The 17,787-nt window shown below is 44.9% G+C and overlaps 1 protein-coding gene across 2 annotated transcripts; it reads right to left on the reverse strand.

Moving 5' to 3' along the window:
* Nucleotides 1-4: 4 nt before the first annotated feature.
* On the reverse strand, nucleotides 5-17,475 carry acbd4 (acyl-CoA binding domain containing 4). Of its 2 annotated transcripts, none has more exons than XM_068604097.1 (11): nucleotides 17,361-17,475; nucleotides 16,751-16,865; nucleotides 15,970-16,090; nucleotides 13,494-13,578; nucleotides 13,207-13,327; nucleotides 12,844-12,996; nucleotides 2,864-2,961; nucleotides 2,546-2,756; nucleotides 2,251-2,465; nucleotides 1,810-1,869; nucleotides 5-1,671 (listed from the first exon to the last, which is right to left on the reverse strand). In XM_068604097.1, the coding sequence occupies exons 2-11, from the start codon at nucleotides 16,839-16,841 to the stop codon at nucleotides 1,543-1,545; spliced, it is 1,284 nt and encodes a 427-aa protein (XP_068460198.1). In that variant the 5' UTR covers nucleotides 16,842-16,865; nucleotides 17,361-17,475; the 3' UTR covers nucleotides 5-1,542. The 2 variants fall into 2 exon arrangements, with proteins under 2 accessions (XP_068460198.1, XP_068460196.1); XM_068604095.1 differs by having other exon boundaries at nucleotides 2,546-2,774.
* Between the last annotated feature and the right edge of the window lie 312 nt (nucleotides 17,476-17,787).

A 17,787-nucleotide genomic window follows, 5' to 3' on the forward strand; every position in this document is an offset into this window, starting at 1 on the left:
TCCCACAGGTGAACAGTACTCAGGGAAACCTCAAGCTCACAGCACAGATCCAGCATTCCTGAAAACGTTCAACTTGTTCTTACGAGTTGCTCAACTTAAGAGATGAGCACTATGACATGGCTTGAGCGACCCACCTTACCCATTAATTACCTTAATTTCATTAAGGGACTTATTTGCCCAAAATAATACATTTGAAACCGACTGACACATACATCACATAAGGGCTGCATTATATTATTATGATTGCATACAGACAATTGTAAAACATCAAATATTACTAACTTTATCATTTAAACCCTTATTCATTATTTATTTTATCTTATATTTTGATCCAGTACAATAACGGATAGGTCACAGAACCTCAGTAAAGGGGCTTTATGTCACATGCACAGGATCTCTGGAGGTTAAACCACTTGCCAGCCTGAAACCTAACAAGTAGCTCCCTCACTGTTTCCCTGTTGACCTTTTATGATTAGAATAGAATAGAATAGTCAGGTTTAGAAGCTTTAACACGCTTCTATGCAATTCATAACATTTTAAAGTATTGCATATTAGTCTTCTCAGTGATGTAGCTGTGACGTTAATCACATTCACTTCCTAAGATAGAGCAGCATGTCATTGATGTTTCTGTATATGTGTGTATATCTATCTATCTATCATCAGTCAGCATGGGCCTGACATCCGGCATCGGTGCTCCCCTGCACTGTTTCTGCCTTGTGTTTGTGTTGAAATCTTGAACATTTGCCACCACTTGACACACCACAAGCTTCTATTCAATATAGATTTATTAATTTGAGCTTTCGTGCACTAGTATCATACATGACTGTTTGTCACAGCTTTTTAAAAAAACAGCTCTTCTGTGGCAGCCTCGGTTACGCTCGTCATTTCCGTGAACTTGAATCAACGGAGACAACGGACGGCGTGCTCTACATGTGTTATTGTCCAGTTAGGAGCGCCGAGAAGACCGGCCCGTTGTAAAAAAAAATATTTTAAAAAAAGAGCCGCTGACAAAACAACCTGAGGTCCACAATCTCCAATCTGAGGATGAGGCGTTGCCGTCCGCCTCAGAGAGACAGCAACGTCATTGCAGCCACACCCGTAAAATGACTTTTTCTCAAAGCAGATCCTCCGGCTTCATTGTGTCATTTGGAACAATAATAATAATAATAATAATAATAATATTCTGTATATTACAAAAGTGTCAGCTCAGATTAAATATTAGCTAATAATTTAAGGTCATGATCAGTATTTGCATTTATCCATGTTGGGTAAAGACAAAGTTACTTCCTGCTGCCCAACTCAAGCTTGCTGAATCCCTTCGAGCGATTTAAACACAGAGTTGTGCGCTGCAGTGAGTGAAAGTATCTCTGGGTCCACCTGGTCCCTCTGCTGCGAGCCGACAGTGGGCCCCTGTATGAGGGAGAGCGAAGCCTCCCCATGATTTCATATTTGATTTAATCCTTTTTGCTGCCGAACCAAGAAATTAGATGTTGTTCGCCGGTGGGTTACTGCTTGGCGAGCGGTCAACCGGTCTCCACCGGTTCACGAAGACGTGCGACTCCTCCGCTGGGCCCTCCTCAGCAAGGAGACTAGACCTTGGGCCACGAACGGCCACAGCAGGAAGAGGACGACGGTCTGACCCGACACATCAAACAGCCACCACCGCGCCTCCTGAGAGAAAAGTCAAACATTTTGTTAATCACTGGGAGTGTCACAGTACTCATGGATACTGGGATCAATAGTGGGAACAACTCCAGTAACGCTGACTGCTTCTCGACTTATCAAGCCGAGAGGCTGATTCCCCCTTACCTGCTGTTTGGAGGCTGCAGCCGCACACTGTAGACACGGCCTCCACTCGGAGCTCTGGGCCTGTCGTACAGAAACAGCAGTGAAGGCAGAGAAGTCAGGTGACATTTCTTTGGAATATGTGAAACAATTTGGGTTGAAAATTATGTATGAGTCATATTTTTAATACACTTTTTTTCTAGTCTCACATTTAAAGTACTCCAAAGTATCCCTATTTGAAAATCTCCGGGCGAAAATGTTTTTTATTCCGCTGCTGGAAATAGTCCCCAGCAAATTCACTGTTTTCACAACAGTTTTTTTTCTTCACATTTTTACCTTTGAAACTTCAAGAAGAAAAAGTGGTAATGCTTTCTAAACGTCTATTATGGCATTTAATGAAGCAAAAGCAAACACTGACTTCTGCGTAAACATCAGCTGTTATTCAGCCATCCCGTTGGCACTTACGTGTGCGGCGGCTAGTCTCTCCACCGCCTCCAGCCGGTCCATCACACTCCTCATGTCATCTCGTAGCCTCCGCAGGGCCAGGACAATCTGCTGCTGCAGGTGGGCGTCGTGCAGCCTATCGGCCCCTCCTTCTGAGCCGTCCCCTCCTCCTCGGCCAGCCCCTCCGCCACCGCCAGTAGGGCCCCCCAACCTTGGACCGCCCTGAGGAACACCACCTACGCACAGTACATGCAGTCAGTTGGGTGGAGCCCTGAAGTGTCACCATCACTGAACCTGTCCCGTTGTAGCAGCTTACGGTCTCTCCAGTTGTGGAGGGAACCTTCCCGCATAGTGTCTCGACCCCTCCTGTTGGGACCCGGACCCTTTCTATCCTCCGCCCCTTCTCCACCTCCACCTGCCCCGACCTGTCGCACTCCCAAACCGGCCACCAGCTGGTGGCTCTGAACGGGGGATGGCTCCGGGGACACGTAGTCATTGTGGAAACCGTTGGTTTTGACGAGAGGAATCTGTGATTGAATAAAAATCTTTGAAACGATCAAATAAATATTTTGAAGTATCCCGTTCCTGCTCACTGGGGCAGCGTGATGAGTGTGTTGGGGGATGTAAGTCGTACCTTGACGTTGCCGAGTTGCTCAATCGAATCCACGGAGTCGCAGAAGATCTCGCTCTCTGAGTCACTTGTCAACACCAAACCCTCACAGACACCAGCGTCTGCAGGAGCACAAAGCATTCTGGAGTCAGGGGACGTGGGATATTTGACCTCCATGTTAAACTGTCTAGATCTTGTTTCTTCCCCCTAAGAAACATTAGCAAACTGAGATCTGTATTATTAACAGCTCATTTTCTCGCGCTGTGTTTAACACACTTTTCTCCTCACGCAGCATGCCTGGGATTAACTAGTTGCAGGTAATCCAGATTGCTGCAGCCAGAGATTTCTGACGAGGACACATAGCGGTCTCACATCCCCCCATTCTTAGGCTATTTCCTGGCTCCCTGTAGAGCAGGGGTGTCAAACTAATTTTCACCCCGGGCCACATCAGCATAAAAGGGCCGGTTGTAACTGTAACACTTTATTAATGTAAACTGCTACCGAACATATTGTTAAATAACTGTATTATAGAACTTTGTATTTGATTATTGTTTCAAGTGTTAAAATAATGTCCATGCATTTATATAAATGTAAAAATATATGTTAGCAAATTTCTCTGTTACTATGACATAAATCCATTTGATTTAGTGTTTATAAACCTTAAATTACTCTTTCAAAGATTAAACCTAAAACTGAAGAAAATAACAAGAGTAAACACACGTTATTATATTAACTTTGTTCAAAGCTTTTTTTGTCACATTTCAGAAGGAAATAACTCTGGTCCAACAAATAATTGTGCGCAAATAAGAACATGCATGTGGTCTGGGGCAGCGGTTCAACTGGTCTGGTTGCAGGACCAACCATCACCCCTGAATGACCCGCCGAGGTCCAAAGCAAGGAACATTTATAACTTCTCAAATTGATTTAATGAAAAGATGGTGCAGTTTGAACCTGAGATAATACAGCATAGCACAGTATGCCAAACATAGACATATTCCCTTTTACACTCAAGATGCACTTTTTGTTTTTTAAATTAAGGACACAAAGCAATACAACACACATAATCAATTTAGAACTTCAGCCTTTTTTAACGTAACATTTAAAAAAAAAAAGGTTGGGAATAAAGCAAGCCATCACAAATAGTCTGTTGTGTAAACTCACACAAGTGTGTTGTAAACACAGCATTGAGGAGTGTGAATATTTAATTCAATTCAGTTTATCTTGTATAGCCATGTCATGTGACCAGAATGAACAACGTAACAGAGTTATAGCACATTACATGAATATGAAATTAATGTAATTAAATATACGCCACTCTGCTGCATTACAAATTCCCTTTAAAAAGGGGTCCGCGAACGACTGAAAACGGGTCCGCGATTTCATACCTTTCACGCGGGCCACATAAAATAACATGGCCTGCCAGATTCGGCAGGCAGGCCTTGAGTTTGACACTGGTGCTGTAGAGCATAGGATCCACTTTAAAATTCTTAAGTTCACATACAAAGCACTGCACAGTCAGACTCCAGTATATGTGGCTGATCTACTTCGACCTTATTTACCAACCGGCCATTTCACGCCCAATCTGTTAAAACTTACTGCGTCCCACACACTTGCCTAAAGACCCGTGGTGACCGAGCTTTAAGTTATGGAATGCTCTGCCTGCATCCCTACGAACTGTTTTTCTGTGAATCATGCCTGTTTCAACTGGCATTTGGTTAAATACATGCTTGCTCTATGGTCTTTTTAAAAAAATGGTTTTCATCAATTCTTTTTCTTCGTTGGATAGAGATGCTTGCCCTCTCTCTTACATATTGGGACTAGATTTCATTTTTATAAAATTCAAAGCAGCAATGGCCCTTAAAACTTCAACTAGGAACTAGGCTTTAAAAGTAAAGCCAACTGTTTTCAACACAATATAGATATGGATTCAATAAAACCTTTTCTAATTTAACTATATATTAACTGTTTAAAGTATACTATGAATATACATAAATACAAACACTTGACTTTACAGCTTAAACTTTGAACAATATATTAACTGTTAACAACAGTTACTATAGTATATTTAAATATATATACATAAATACAAAACACAAACACTCACATACTGTACGCAGGTTCAAACTTCAGCAATTCTTTTGCAGCACAAGCATCAGGTGGCCCGATAGGTCCGAGTGCAACAGAACACCACTCAGAAAGGTTTGGATTCTACAAACTCTGCTGCTTTCATGAACTATACGTTATCTTTAATATCAACAGGGAGAGCTTTTCTAAACCAGACGGAGCTGCTCTTGAATTCGGTAAACGCCAAATGAACCGGACTTCCGGAAAGCAGCGAGCCGGGTAGACGTGCACGCTGCTTGCTCCCACAGCCAGACATTTTATTTACCTTTTTATGCTAGTCCTTTTTTAGAATACTCTGTTGCAACAAGTTTTAGAAATAGCGTTGACCATTCAGGCAACCTCACAATGTCCAAACGTAAAGGCAAAGTAGACAAAAGTCATCCTGCACCGTCCTCTGCGTCGGCTAGCGCGAGCATTAGCATGGCGGAGATTAGCTCACTTCTGGAGGAGCATAGCCTTGCGCTTGCTGCAGACTTCAAAACATCATTGGACTCGTTGACTTCAACGTTGGACACCCTGCACACAAAGGTTGCTGACCATGGGCTGCGAATATCCTCCTTGGAAGAGAATGCCACCGACACTGACCTTCGCATCCAACAACTGGAGACGGCGTGCTCCGTCATGCAACGGGATAATGAGGCCTTGCGGACCAAGATGGCCGATCTAGAGGGCCGTAGCAGACGACAGAATATAAGGATAATCGGTCTACCTGAGAAAATAGAGGGCAACCGTCCATCCACTTTCTTTTCCCAAATGCTCTTGGATGTTTTTGGCGCAAATGTGCTTGACTCTCTCCCTGAGCTGGACCGAGCACACAGAAGCCTTGCTCCAAAACCTGGTCCAAAACCTGCTCCAGGCGAGCGGTCACGACAGGTCATAATACAGTTCCACTGTTTTCAAATCAAGGACCTGGTTATTCGAGAGGTACGTATAGGAGGCGACGTGCTCTACAATGGCCACAAGATTCGGCTTTATGATGACTACAGCCTGGACCTGTTGAAGCGGTGCGCCGAGTACAAATCTTGCATGGCGGAGCTCTACCAGCGGGGCTACAAGCCGGCTCTTCTATATCCAGCCAATCTAAGCGTTAACTTGCGCAATGTGTTTTATCTGCCTCGTTAGCCAAACATGTTAGCTCTAGCTTGACATTCCTGCTCTGTTTAAGAGGCTATATTTGATTTGCTTGCGTTAGACAACACCTACAGCTGTTTTGTTTCCCTCCTGTTCTGTCCGAGGCTTTAGGTTTTGGGTTTCTGACAATGTTTGTGCGTGGTTAGCGCCAATTGCTACATGTAAGCCTGTTTATACCTGTTGCAATGGTTTTGTTATTAAGTGTGGCTTCAGCCGCATGGGGTCATAGACCCCACGCTGCAAGCCAACTTCATGTTCTCCTGCGGGCTTATTAGTTGGAATGCTTCAGTATTCCAACTATTGTTCTTAAAATCTTTATTAAACTGTTTCTACTATTTCTTCCATCTGTATTTTGGACCCTAACTACTCCTTCATATTTCAGCTACAGAAAAAAGTTTAATTATTCAAATATTTAGCTACTTAAGGAAACGATGGCTATGACTTTTCATATTTCTGACTTTTCAAATTTCCAAATTATTAAGCTTCAAATCATCTTCGACTTCAAACGTTTACAGTTTCTTCATATGTTGAGCTTGAAACAATATTGAAATTTTCAAATGTGTAGAATGGTCTTACCTGTTCTCTTTGTTAAAACGTTTTGGCATGGTAATACCTTCATTTCATGGATTAGGCTTTTATATACGTCCCCTCAAGCTTGCGTTCGTACAAACAATGATTATTCTGACTACTTCCCCCTCAAGCGTGGGACACATCAGGGGTGTCCACTCTCGCCACTCTTGTTCACCATTGCCATTGAACCACTGGCTGTGGCCCTAAGGTCAAGTCAGATACCAGGTATTTCAAGGGGTGGTGTCGAGCATAAAGTGTCTCTATATGCGGATGATCTCTTACTTTTTGTCTCTGACTTAGACAGAGCTTTCCCTCTTGTCTTAAACTTACTGGAGGAATTTGGTCAAATTTCAGGCTACAAACTAAATTTCCAAAAAAGCAAATTAATGCCGATCAATGCTGCAGCCGTGGCATATCCATTGTCTGACTTGCCTTTCAAAACAGTTCCTGATCATTTTAAGTACTTAGGTGTCTGTATAATTTAATTTCTCCCCTCTTCTGGCGAGGCTGACCCAAGACCTTCAGCGGTGGTCTGTTTTGCCTCTCTCTCTTGCAGGGCGGATAAACTGTGTTAAAATGAATGTGCTCCTTAAATTTCTATATCTCTTCCAATGTATACCAATTTTCCTTACTAAACGTTTCTTTCGCTCACTTGACCACACAATTTCCCAATTCTTATGGAACGAAAAGCCTCCTAAAATTAAAAAAGACACTTTACAAAAACCTAAGGAGCTGGGTGGTCTAGCCCTGCCCAATTTCTTACTCTATTACTCATCAACAAACATTACAGACTTGTTACACTGGTGTTGCACTAATGCCCAACCCCCACCCTGGCTACAGGTTGAGAAGGCCTCATGTGGTTCATTACATTACATGTCATTTAGCTGACGCTTTTATCCAAAGCGACTTACAATAAGTGCATTTCAACCGTAAGTACGAAGTAGGAACAACAAAAATCAAGATAGAACAATTTCTCAAATAAAGTCAAACTGCTAAGTGCTATCAGTAGGAGCCATCGAAGTGCTGCCCAAGTGCTTCCGTCATTGTCTTTATTCAAGGTATAGTCGAAAAAGGTGAGTTTTTAGTTTGCGGCGGAAGATGTAGACACTTTCTGCTGTCCTGATGTCGGTGGGGAGCTCATTCCACCATCGAGGAGCCAGCACTGCAAACAATCGTGATTTTGTTGAGTGTCGAGTTCGCAGCGACAAGCTGATTGGCTGAAGCTGAGTGGAGCGAACGAGCTGGTGTGTATGGTTTTACCATGTCTTGGATGTAGGTCGGACCCGATCTGTTTGTCCAGTGGTACGTAAGTACCAATGTCTTGAAACGGATGCGGGCGGCCACCGGTAGCCAGTGCAGGGCGCGGAGGAGTGGAGTAGTGTGAGTGAACTTCGGGAGGTTGAAGATCAGTTGAGCCGCTGCGTTCTGGATGAGCTGTAGAGGTCGAGTTACATTGGCAGGTAGACCTGCCAGGAGGGAGTTGCAGTAGTCGAGGCGGGAGATGATCATGATCATGGCCTGGACCAGAACCTGTGCTGCCTTCTGTGTGAGCAGGGGACAAATTCTCCTGATGTTGTACAGCATGAACCTACAGGAACGTGTTGTTGCGTTGATGTTGGCAGTCAGGGAGAGTTGACTGTCAAGTGTCACACCTAGGTTTCTGGCAGTTGGGGTCGGGGCCAACACTGCGTTGTTGTTGGTGATTGTGAGGTCTTGGATGGGGGAGTCTTTTCCTGGAAGGAATAGCAGTTTGGTCTTGTCAGGGTTGATTTTCAGGTGGTGTGTGGACATCTACTGAGAGATGTCGGTCAGACAGGCAGAGATTCGCTCAGGTATCCCGGATTGTGATTGAGGAAACAAGAGAATCAGTTGGGTGTCATCAGCGTAGCTATGGTAGGAAAAGCCATGCGAGCGAATGACGGCGCCGAGGGAATTTGTGTACAGTGAGAAGAGCAGCGGACCGAGGACAGAGCCTTGAGGGATCCCAGTTGTGAGATGACGAGGTTCAGACACGGATCCTTTCCAACTTACCCGATAGGTGCGATTGTCGAGGTATGACGACAGGAGGGAGAGCGCAGTGCCTGAGATTCTGAGATCCTGGAGGGAGGAGATGAGGATCTGGTGGTTCACGGTATCAAAGGCAGCAGTGAGGTCTAGAAGGATGAGGACAGAGGAGAGGGAGGCTGCTCTAGCAGTGTGGAGCTGCTCGGAGACAGCAAGGAGGGGCGTCTCTGTGGAGTGGCCTGCCTTCAATCCAGACTGATGAGGGTCCAGAAGGTTGCTGTGGTGCAGAAAGCAGGCGACTTGCTGAAAGATAGCTCGTTCCAGAGTTTTGGAAAGAAAGGGTAGGAGCGAGACAGGTCGGTAGTTGTTGACTTCGGACGGATTGAGAGTGGGTTTCTTCAGGAGAGGGTTAACTGTTGCTTCCTTCATAGAGTTTGGGAAACAGCAGGTCGCGAGGGAGGTGTTGATGAGATGGGTGAGAAAGGGAAGAAGGTCAGGGGCGATGGACTTGAGGATGTGAGATGGGATGGGGTCCAGAGGGCAGGTGGTTGGACGAGCGGAGGTCACCAAGGAGAGAACTTGATCGGGAGACAGGGTGTTGAAGGAGGCAAGGACGGAGTTGATGGAGGTGAAGTGGTAGACGAAGGTCTGGTGGTGAATGAGGAGCGGATGTCATCTCTCTTTTTAGTGAAGTAGTCAACAAAGTGGCTTGGTTGAAGGGTTGACGGAGGAGGAGGGGATGGGGGGTCCAGGAGGTTGGAGAAGATGGAGAAGAGTCTTCTGGGGTTGAAAGTCGAAGATTCAATCCTGGATTGGTAGAACAGGCTTTTGGCTGCGTTGATAGTGGCGGAGAAGGAGGCGAGGAGAGAGTGGTAGGCGACCAGGTCATCAGGATGTTTGGATTTTCGCCATTTCCTTTCCGATGCTCGCAGAGTGGCTCTCTCGGCACGCACAGAGTCAGACAACCACAGAGCTGGCGGGGACTTGCGGACCTTTCGTGTCGTGAGAGGGCAGAGAGAATCGAGGGAGGAAGACAGGGTGGAGAGGAGAACGTCCGTTGCTGAGTCGAGATGCATGAGTGAGAACGAGTCTGTTGAAGGAAGGGCCGACAGGACAGCCGAGGCCAGAGAGGAGGGCGAGAGGGTGCGAATGTTGCGACGGACGGGTGCAGAGTCGGTTGATGTGGGAGGGACTTCGGTTCCGGGAGAGAGTAGGAGATGAAGAAGTGATCCGAGACATGCAGTGGAGTCACAGTGAGGGTGGATGTAGCGCAGTCCCTGGTGAAGATGTAGTCAAGATGGTTGCCAGCTTTGTGAGTCGGAGAAGGACTGAGCGAGAGAGCAAAGGAAGACAGCAAGTGAATTCTTCCAAGAAGTCTCCAAGGGAACCAGCTGGACGGTAAAAAACGACGATGTTTAGTTGAACCGGGTGAGTGACAGTCACAGCATGGTACTCCAAAGACCGTGGGGAGAATGGTGGAAGTGTGAAGAGAGAGAAAGTCCATTTGGGGGAGGTCGGTAGACCAGTGCCACCGCCCCGTCCGGTGGGCCTAGGTGTGTGGCTGAAGGAGAAGGCAGAGGAGAGAGCCGCCGGGATAGATGTGTTGTCCGGTGTGATCCATGTCTCAGTAAGTGCCAGGAAATCCAGAGATTGCTTGAGAGCGAAGCCGGAGATGAAGTCTGCCTTGCAGTTGGCTGACTGGCAGTTCCAGAGGCCCCCTGTGACATGATGTTGGGTCCGTGTGGAGCGGGTGGGGAAGATGACAGAGGAGGAGTTCTGATGCATGTGAGAGGGGGTCCGGGGCCTGTAGTATCTCCGAGTGGATGTGCCCACAGGTATGGGAAGAAGACACATTTTGCTTAGCCGCCCCCGAAGACTCCAACGAAAGACTCCTATGTCTTTATCCTCCGAGTCTTCGCTGACGCTACAGCTGACGCTTTGATCTCCACCTGATTTTACACCAGTCGGAGGTGCCGCCCCCAAGTCGTTAGTAGGACCGGCCAGTCTTGGCCATATGTTCTGGGATTGTCCCGTACTTGCGCCATTCTGGAAGGGTGTCTTTGACACTCTCTCAGCCGTCACTTCTGCCAATACCTCACCATTAGTTGCTCTGTTTGGTGTCCTACCTTCTGAGAACTCATTACCATCTTATTTCTGTGAACTTGTGGCCTTTCTGTCACTTCTAGCAAGGCATGTTATTTTGCTACATTGGAAGGACTCTCACCCCCCCTCCCACTCTCTATGGCTTAGAGATGCCCTTTGTTTTATGACATTGGAAAAAAATTAAGTACTCTTTACGAGGCACCTCTACCAAGTTCTGCAAGGTCTGGGAACCTTTCTTAGAGCACGTCAGGTCTACCCAAGTAGATATCACCACCATTGATTGATTCGCCCCAACAGCGCACCAGTGCCCTGTTTGAACTAGCCTTATTAGTAGCACATATTAGCAGCATGCAGCATAGCTTTATATATATATATATATATATATATATATATATATATATATATATATATATATATATATATATATATGTGTGTGTGTGTATATATATATATGTGTGTATATATGTATATATACATATATATATACATATATATATATATATGTTTTGTTATGTATATGTGTTATTTTATTTTATTTTTTGTTTTGTTTCCTTATTTATTTTCTCAACATTGGTCAATTAATGCAAGTGGATATGCATGCATGTGTGTGAATGGTTGTGAATGAGAGTTGAAGGTCAGTGAAGGTGGGATAGTTAGCTTAGATAGCTTCTACAATATTATCTGCCACTGCAAACATTTAACAGCCAGTTGTTGATGTTGGGTTTTGGTCGCTTTTATAATTATTTTCTTTTCCCTCTTTTTTTTTTTGTAGCAATTTGCCTTGTTGTATATTTGTTTTGGGAAGGGGAGGCGAGGGGATGGGGGCTGTAATGTGTATCCTCACCATTTGGCTGTCTGATATTATCCTTTCACTCCATATTTGTGAGGTTTATTGTACATTATGTATTGTTTTGTAACTTCTACACATAAATTATATATATATAAAAAAAAGCCAAATGAACCAAGTAACAAACAATCACTTGCCGTCCCGGTGGGCAGCCCCGCATCCTTGAGCCTCGCCTCCATGCAATCTCTGCATGCAGGCAACATGACAGAGAGCAGAGCAGTGAATGCACTCCGAGCCACGCTATTTTACTAAAGCATCAATACTAAAGATATGTCAAATTGTATCGTTTTAACGTAGGTACTACTGGTCCTTTTTAGTATTGATATATCGTGCAATATCAAGTGTAAAAAAGGTATTTCAATTGGCTTAGGAAGCACTGAAATCTGCATTGCATTTCGGTCCAGTAGGCAGTGGTTGTATTGGCACCGGTTTTCGGTTCCCAACCCTAACGGCTTGTGACACGTACATTTGGGCTGTGCGGTGTACCGGTTTAATCAGTATATGAATTTTTCATATACCGTCATACCAGTGCATAGACACGTTGTTGCGCCAGTAAGCATATTTTATTTTTCACAGTTCAACACTGAAAACGCTACTTAATTATCAGGGTTCGAATTTCAGTCTTAGTGCAAAATTACACAGCTAAATTGCATGCTGGGACAGGCAAGTTGCTGTGAGTTGCCAGGCGGCGAACAGCTGTTTGTGTGGCGTGTCTTCCGATCTGTGACCGTTTCTCAATATCCCAGAATGCATTTTGGCACCAGCAAACAATCGCAGATGAGAAAGCATAACTGAAAGTTGACATTCTCTGAATACTACTGTTGTTGAGTCACACAATGTAATTTTAGAATGTTTTTTTAGGCGACAAATTAGTTGTTTAAGTTTCAAATCTGTGGTCGGTTTGTCAAGAATCAGCCTACTTAAAGAGTTACCAACGGTTTGAAGTCCTGCTCGCGGGATCGATGAGCCCCGTCGGCACCGGGCAATCACCGCTCTGCTCCCGGCTGAGAGCAGCATGATCTCAGCAGGACTTTTTTTTGATAGATTCGCTGGCTCCGATTTCTTTGTAGAGGTTATCTAACGAGAACTCTTTAGTTTATTATTTATTCACAGTAACGTTACATCAGTTTGATGGAGGCAAAGGTTAAGATTCACAAAAGTACTTACAATATACTTTGATATGAATTTTAGGCCATACCGCACAGCCCTACCGTACATTACATACCATTAGGGAGGGTGTTTCCAGTGAGGCGTATGACCTCAGACGGGTTCAGCTCCTGATCTGGATGGGCTCCCTCTTCTTCAGCAGTTGTCTGCTCCTCACCCTGATCCTTCACCTCCTCTGTGGCCCTGTCAGCGTACTCACTGCCTTTACGACCTACAGCGATGGAGAAAAAGAACTTACCCACGGCCACATTGTGAAAACCATGAAGCAAAGTTCACATGGACCACAGGTCTGTTCATTTCCTACGCTGCTCCATCATGCAGCAACAAACCGGTTACGATTCAATAAACTGATAGACTGTAAACAGGGACACATTACAATAAAAAAAAATCTCATTCGTATTTTAGGTTCAAGGTCACTGACCTTCTCCCAGTGCAAGCAGAGACTCTGCAGGCCGCGGCATGTCATCAATCACCAGGTAAAGGGGCTCGAAGTGGTGGAAGAGAGAGGCCGTTTTATCATTCACGGGCATGGTGTCAACGACCTGTAGCCAGAGGAAACCTTTAGTGGTCACTGGACGCTAATTGCAAGTCGCTGGTACAAGTCATTTTGTTCACGTCAAGGTGTAGGGGGACTCTTTTTTTTGTGTAATGCAATGACGGCAGTATTCTTCAACACATCGTGTCATATTGAATATGTGTGTTGTGTACCTCCTGTGCCACTTTCTTCATCTCGTCCACATATGCTGCCATAGCGCTCTCGCTGCTCATCTCTCCCAGGTGTCTCCAGGCATCCCTGACACGAGAACAACCGGTCAAAACAAATCAAACTATCGGCCTTCACAAGTCATCTGGTAAAACTACGGTACTACGGTAAAGCCAGGGAGGACTTTATTCACAATCATGAAAAAGCAAAATCAGCATGTGTAGCGTAGCATTAGAAACAATAACACTAGTAAAGCTGTACCAACGTACTCTTCTAATGTTAGCGGCACCCGTTTTTATGTAGAATCGTAACATTTCAGAAAGGCGTTTTCTCCTACATTTTAAAATATAAAATAAATACTTAAAATCACATGACGTTGCAGCAAAGTCCAATTAGTATTTACACTATTTCAAGCATTTGTAGTATTACAGTCAACCCAAACAGGTGACGTCAGATAAGTTCCTGAGGATTCAGGGTTTAAGGCTTTAGGGAGGGGGGCAGAGGCGGATTGGCCATAGGGAGTACAGGGAGCTTTCCCGGTGGGCCGGTCAGTAATGGGCCGGCACAGCAGTGGCTGATTTTTTTTTTGTATGTAAAGACGCATTGTCAAGCGAGTAAAATGACATGGTAGACGCGACGCGAATCCAGCGGCCCAATTGCCCTATGATTGGCCCAGTAGTCGCAACTGATGCTGCTAAGAGCAGAAATATAATAAAGATGTTTACTGCTGCGGGGCCGGCGGCGGTGGCGTCGCCTCCGGTTCCGGGGCTTTGGCTGCGCCGGGTCCCTCTCAGGAGGAGGTGTCGTCGGACAGTGAAAGTGAGGCTACTGCTGCCACGGCGGTACAGGAGGGGGAGGAGGAGATTGGTGGTGGTGATGGCAGGTGTGTGTGCTCGCTAACATGTTGTGGATAAACACTCATTCACTAAATGTTCAGAAACGTTGTCTCTGAACTTTACTTGACATAATAGATAACGTGTGGTGTAAATCTAGTTCTAAAGTGTTGGAAAATTATATAATATCATGATCAATTAACCACTATTTTATGGTGGTGTGGTTTGAGCATGCAGATCTGCTTTTTCACAATTTTTATAATTACAAATCAGGTCATCAGAGTTAAATTGTTTTAAGTATCAATACACTTTTTTCAAGCCCACTGTCCAATTTGTTCAAATATGCTTAACCTATTTTTTTTTGTCAATGTTTATGGTTTATTGTCCTTGCTTTTCTTTTTTTGAACACTTATTTCTGGAAATTTTCAGATTAAATTACATCAAGTAAGAGACAAGGAGACAATGAACCATTTCACATTATACAGTTAAAACTAATGAAACACTGAATAACTACTGTTACAATTAAACATCTGCATACATATTAGGGGTGTTCAAACATATTCCATCCATCCATTTTCCGCCGCTTATCCGGGGTCGGGTCGCAGTGGCAGCACACCCAGCAGACCGACCCAGACTTCCCTCTCACCCGCAACATTTTCCAGCTCGTTCTGGGCGACCCCGAGACGTTCCCATGCCAGCAGGGAGATATAATCCCTCCAGCGTGTCCTGGGTCTTCCCCGGGGCCTCTTCCCAGTTGGACGTGCCTGGAAAACCTCTAATGGGAGGCGTCCAGGAGGCATCCGGATTAGATGCCCGAAACATATTCCGTAATTCTGAACACTATTTTTCTACTTTTCACGTCCAGGTTTGTGCCCAGTACATTGTCTCTCTCACCAGTAACCCCAAGCCCACCCATTGATTATATTATTGATATTATTCAGTATAGTAGTGTTATTAAGGGCTTGTGTGATTATATGTACATCAACGGACTGAGTTGGCACAGATTGTCGAGGGCCAGTCTGGACCAAAAAGTCCAGGGCCGAATTTGTTTCCCAGTCCAGGCCGGGTGGGGCGGGGACTTTTAGATTGGGTCCAAGTACTCACACAAGCCCACTTCAAAACCACAGAACTGTCCCTTTAAGGATCTGCTCGCACCTTCTTAATCTGTTAGAAGTGAAGTGAACTGACAGAAAGCGTTAGTGACCATCAAGTTCAACTGACCCCACATTATCCTGAGTGGTTAGCCTCATACCCCGTCAACTTTCCCTCCAGCCAGACGCTGATCCTCTCTCCATCGACATATTATGCAACACAACCCCTATGCTGCTGCTGCTGCTCCTTACAATGACTCAAAGGTGATGCGCTGGGTTGACATGGTGTGCAGACGAAATTAATTCCGTGGGACGTATACCCAACAAGACAAGTTCACTAACCCACAAAGAATCTCACACCAAACTCCATGCGAATTTTTCTTTGAGCAAACTTGCGTCATCATGTCCACTGGCCAAATGAAATAATGAAAAAAAATTTAAAATGGAAATCTGATGTTGAACTGCATGGCGTTATGAAAAATAACCTGCCTCTTAAAGACAGCGACACACAAGCCTTGCACAGACACACACACACACACACACACACACACACACACCATTTGTAGCGACCCACTGGGTCCCAGAAGCCGGGTCGAGCCACTGAACAAGGTCCACACACCGCCTGCTTGTACAGACTGTAGAAACGCAGCATGACCTCATATGACGGACGGTAGGAACCTGCAGGAAAAGAGACATTTGTGAGCTTCGTCTACCGGTCAGCTTATTGCTCCATTTACTGGGGACAAAGGGTAAACCGCAACAGGGTAGCAGATCACTTCAGACTATGGGGGGTCATATCTAAGTTGAGATTTACTCAACTTCAGAGTAGTTGTTGCAATAAAATGTGCTGAACGACAAACTCCATTTGAAGAGAGTGGCCATTTTTAGTGTGACATTCTTCTTGGAAACAGCATACTTTAACAAATCTTGAGGACCCACACTTCTGTTTGACATGCATGTAGCATTAACAGTATGATGCGTCATTGTATTTTAAAAGTTCTGCTGGTTTAGCTGACAACTGAGATGGATGGATGGGTGGGTGGATGGATACTCTTTATTCATCCCCAAGGGGAAATCTGTTTGTCACAGTAGCAAGACACAAAAATAACAGGGAAGAAAGATGCTCAATATATACAACAAAACTCAATATATACAACAACAGTGTTAAGGTCTCACATCAAGCCCCCTGTTTTATAAATGATGTTTGGTTTGACCCTCTCTCTCTCCTCTCTGAACAGCATATTGTAGTTACACCCCTCCAATAATAAAGGTCCATGAGCCATTGCAACAAACACCTTGCATGTGACTTAATGTTGATGGTTGTAAACAGCTACATACCATTCTTGGGGAGGTTATGGATCACATCCACAGCGGCCTGAAACCGTCTCTGGTGATCCACCACGGGCTCGGCCATCGCCAGGACTGGCATCACTGCTGGACTTGTTTAATCTGCCTGTAAGGGCCGAGTGCAACCGGAAACGTCCGTAAGGAGAGCGAAATCAAAACCGACATTGGCAGTTAATTTACACATATTAGTTTGTTTAAACATCCCCAACACCGAGCGCCATTTACCATGACTTGTGTATTGCTGCCTGGTTTATTAAACATGCATAACGTTACCATGCGCATGGTATTCCGCTGCACGAAACACGGTATTAAAGTTCGGTTTGATAAGACTTAAACAAGAATGCCAAGTGCAACACATGAGCAAGTTAACTTAGCAAGCTAGCAGTAAGTTAACTCAACGAGCTAAGCTGAGCTCGGCTAGTTAGTTAACTAGTTATAGCTCACCGGCCCCCGGTGTAGCTTAGCTACAGTTAGCTCGGTAACTTCTGTGTGTCCCGTCCGAAAGAGTCTCAGAGTGAATTAAGGTTTCGTCTGTGTTTATGCCCACCTCCTTTGACGGGAAACGTTTTTTTTTTTTTTACCAACCGGCCCATGGACCTACCTGGGTGGACGGTGGGGCAGATCTCGGTTGGGACAGACCAGGGACAGACCTACCATCTCCGGCCACCGCACTCTCGTTTATAGAGACATGTCCGTGTTAGATCACGTGACACGTGACGCGCGTTTGATCACGCCCAACTGCACATTTAAAGTAATGACGCTAATATGCAAAACACGTTTAATACGACAAGCCACACGTGACACAAAGCACGGTGGAAAATTAGTCCTTATCTTTTATCAAAATAAAAGCACTAATACCACGCTGTGAAAATCCACTACTAAACGTAAAGAACTTCGCAAGTACTCGTTATGATGATTTGGATTATTATCACTGCTGCATTGATGTGCATGACGCGTTTTAGTGTTGCAGATTATGTATTATTTTGGAAATTGTATTTACTTAATGAATTACTGGGTAGTTTAATCTG

The sequence above is a fragment of the Clinocottus analis genome, unplaced genomic scaffold, assembly GCF_023055335.1.
Source record: "Clinocottus analis isolate CAN_PGR_092001 unplaced genomic scaffold, fCliAna1.0.p SCAF_60, whole genome shotgun sequence".
Classification (NCBI taxonomy): Eukaryota; Metazoa; Chordata; class Actinopteri; order Perciformes; family Cottidae; genus Clinocottus; species Clinocottus analis.

Excerpts from the sequence above, each read along its gene's own strand:
- acbd4 (XM_068604095.1), bottom strand. The coding sequence starts at position 16,841 with ATGCCAGTCCTGGCGATGGCCGAGCCCGTGGTGGATCACCAGAGACGG. Across the intron at positions 13,328-13,493 it reads TGAAGAAAGTGGCACAGGAG|GTCGTTGACACCATGCCCGT; the intron begins GTACACAACACA and ends CTCTGGCTACAG. Across the intron at positions 12,997-13,206 it reads TCTGCTTGCACTGGGAGAAG|GTCGTAAAGGCAGTGAGTAC; the intron begins GTCAGTGACCTT and ends CCATCGCTGTAG.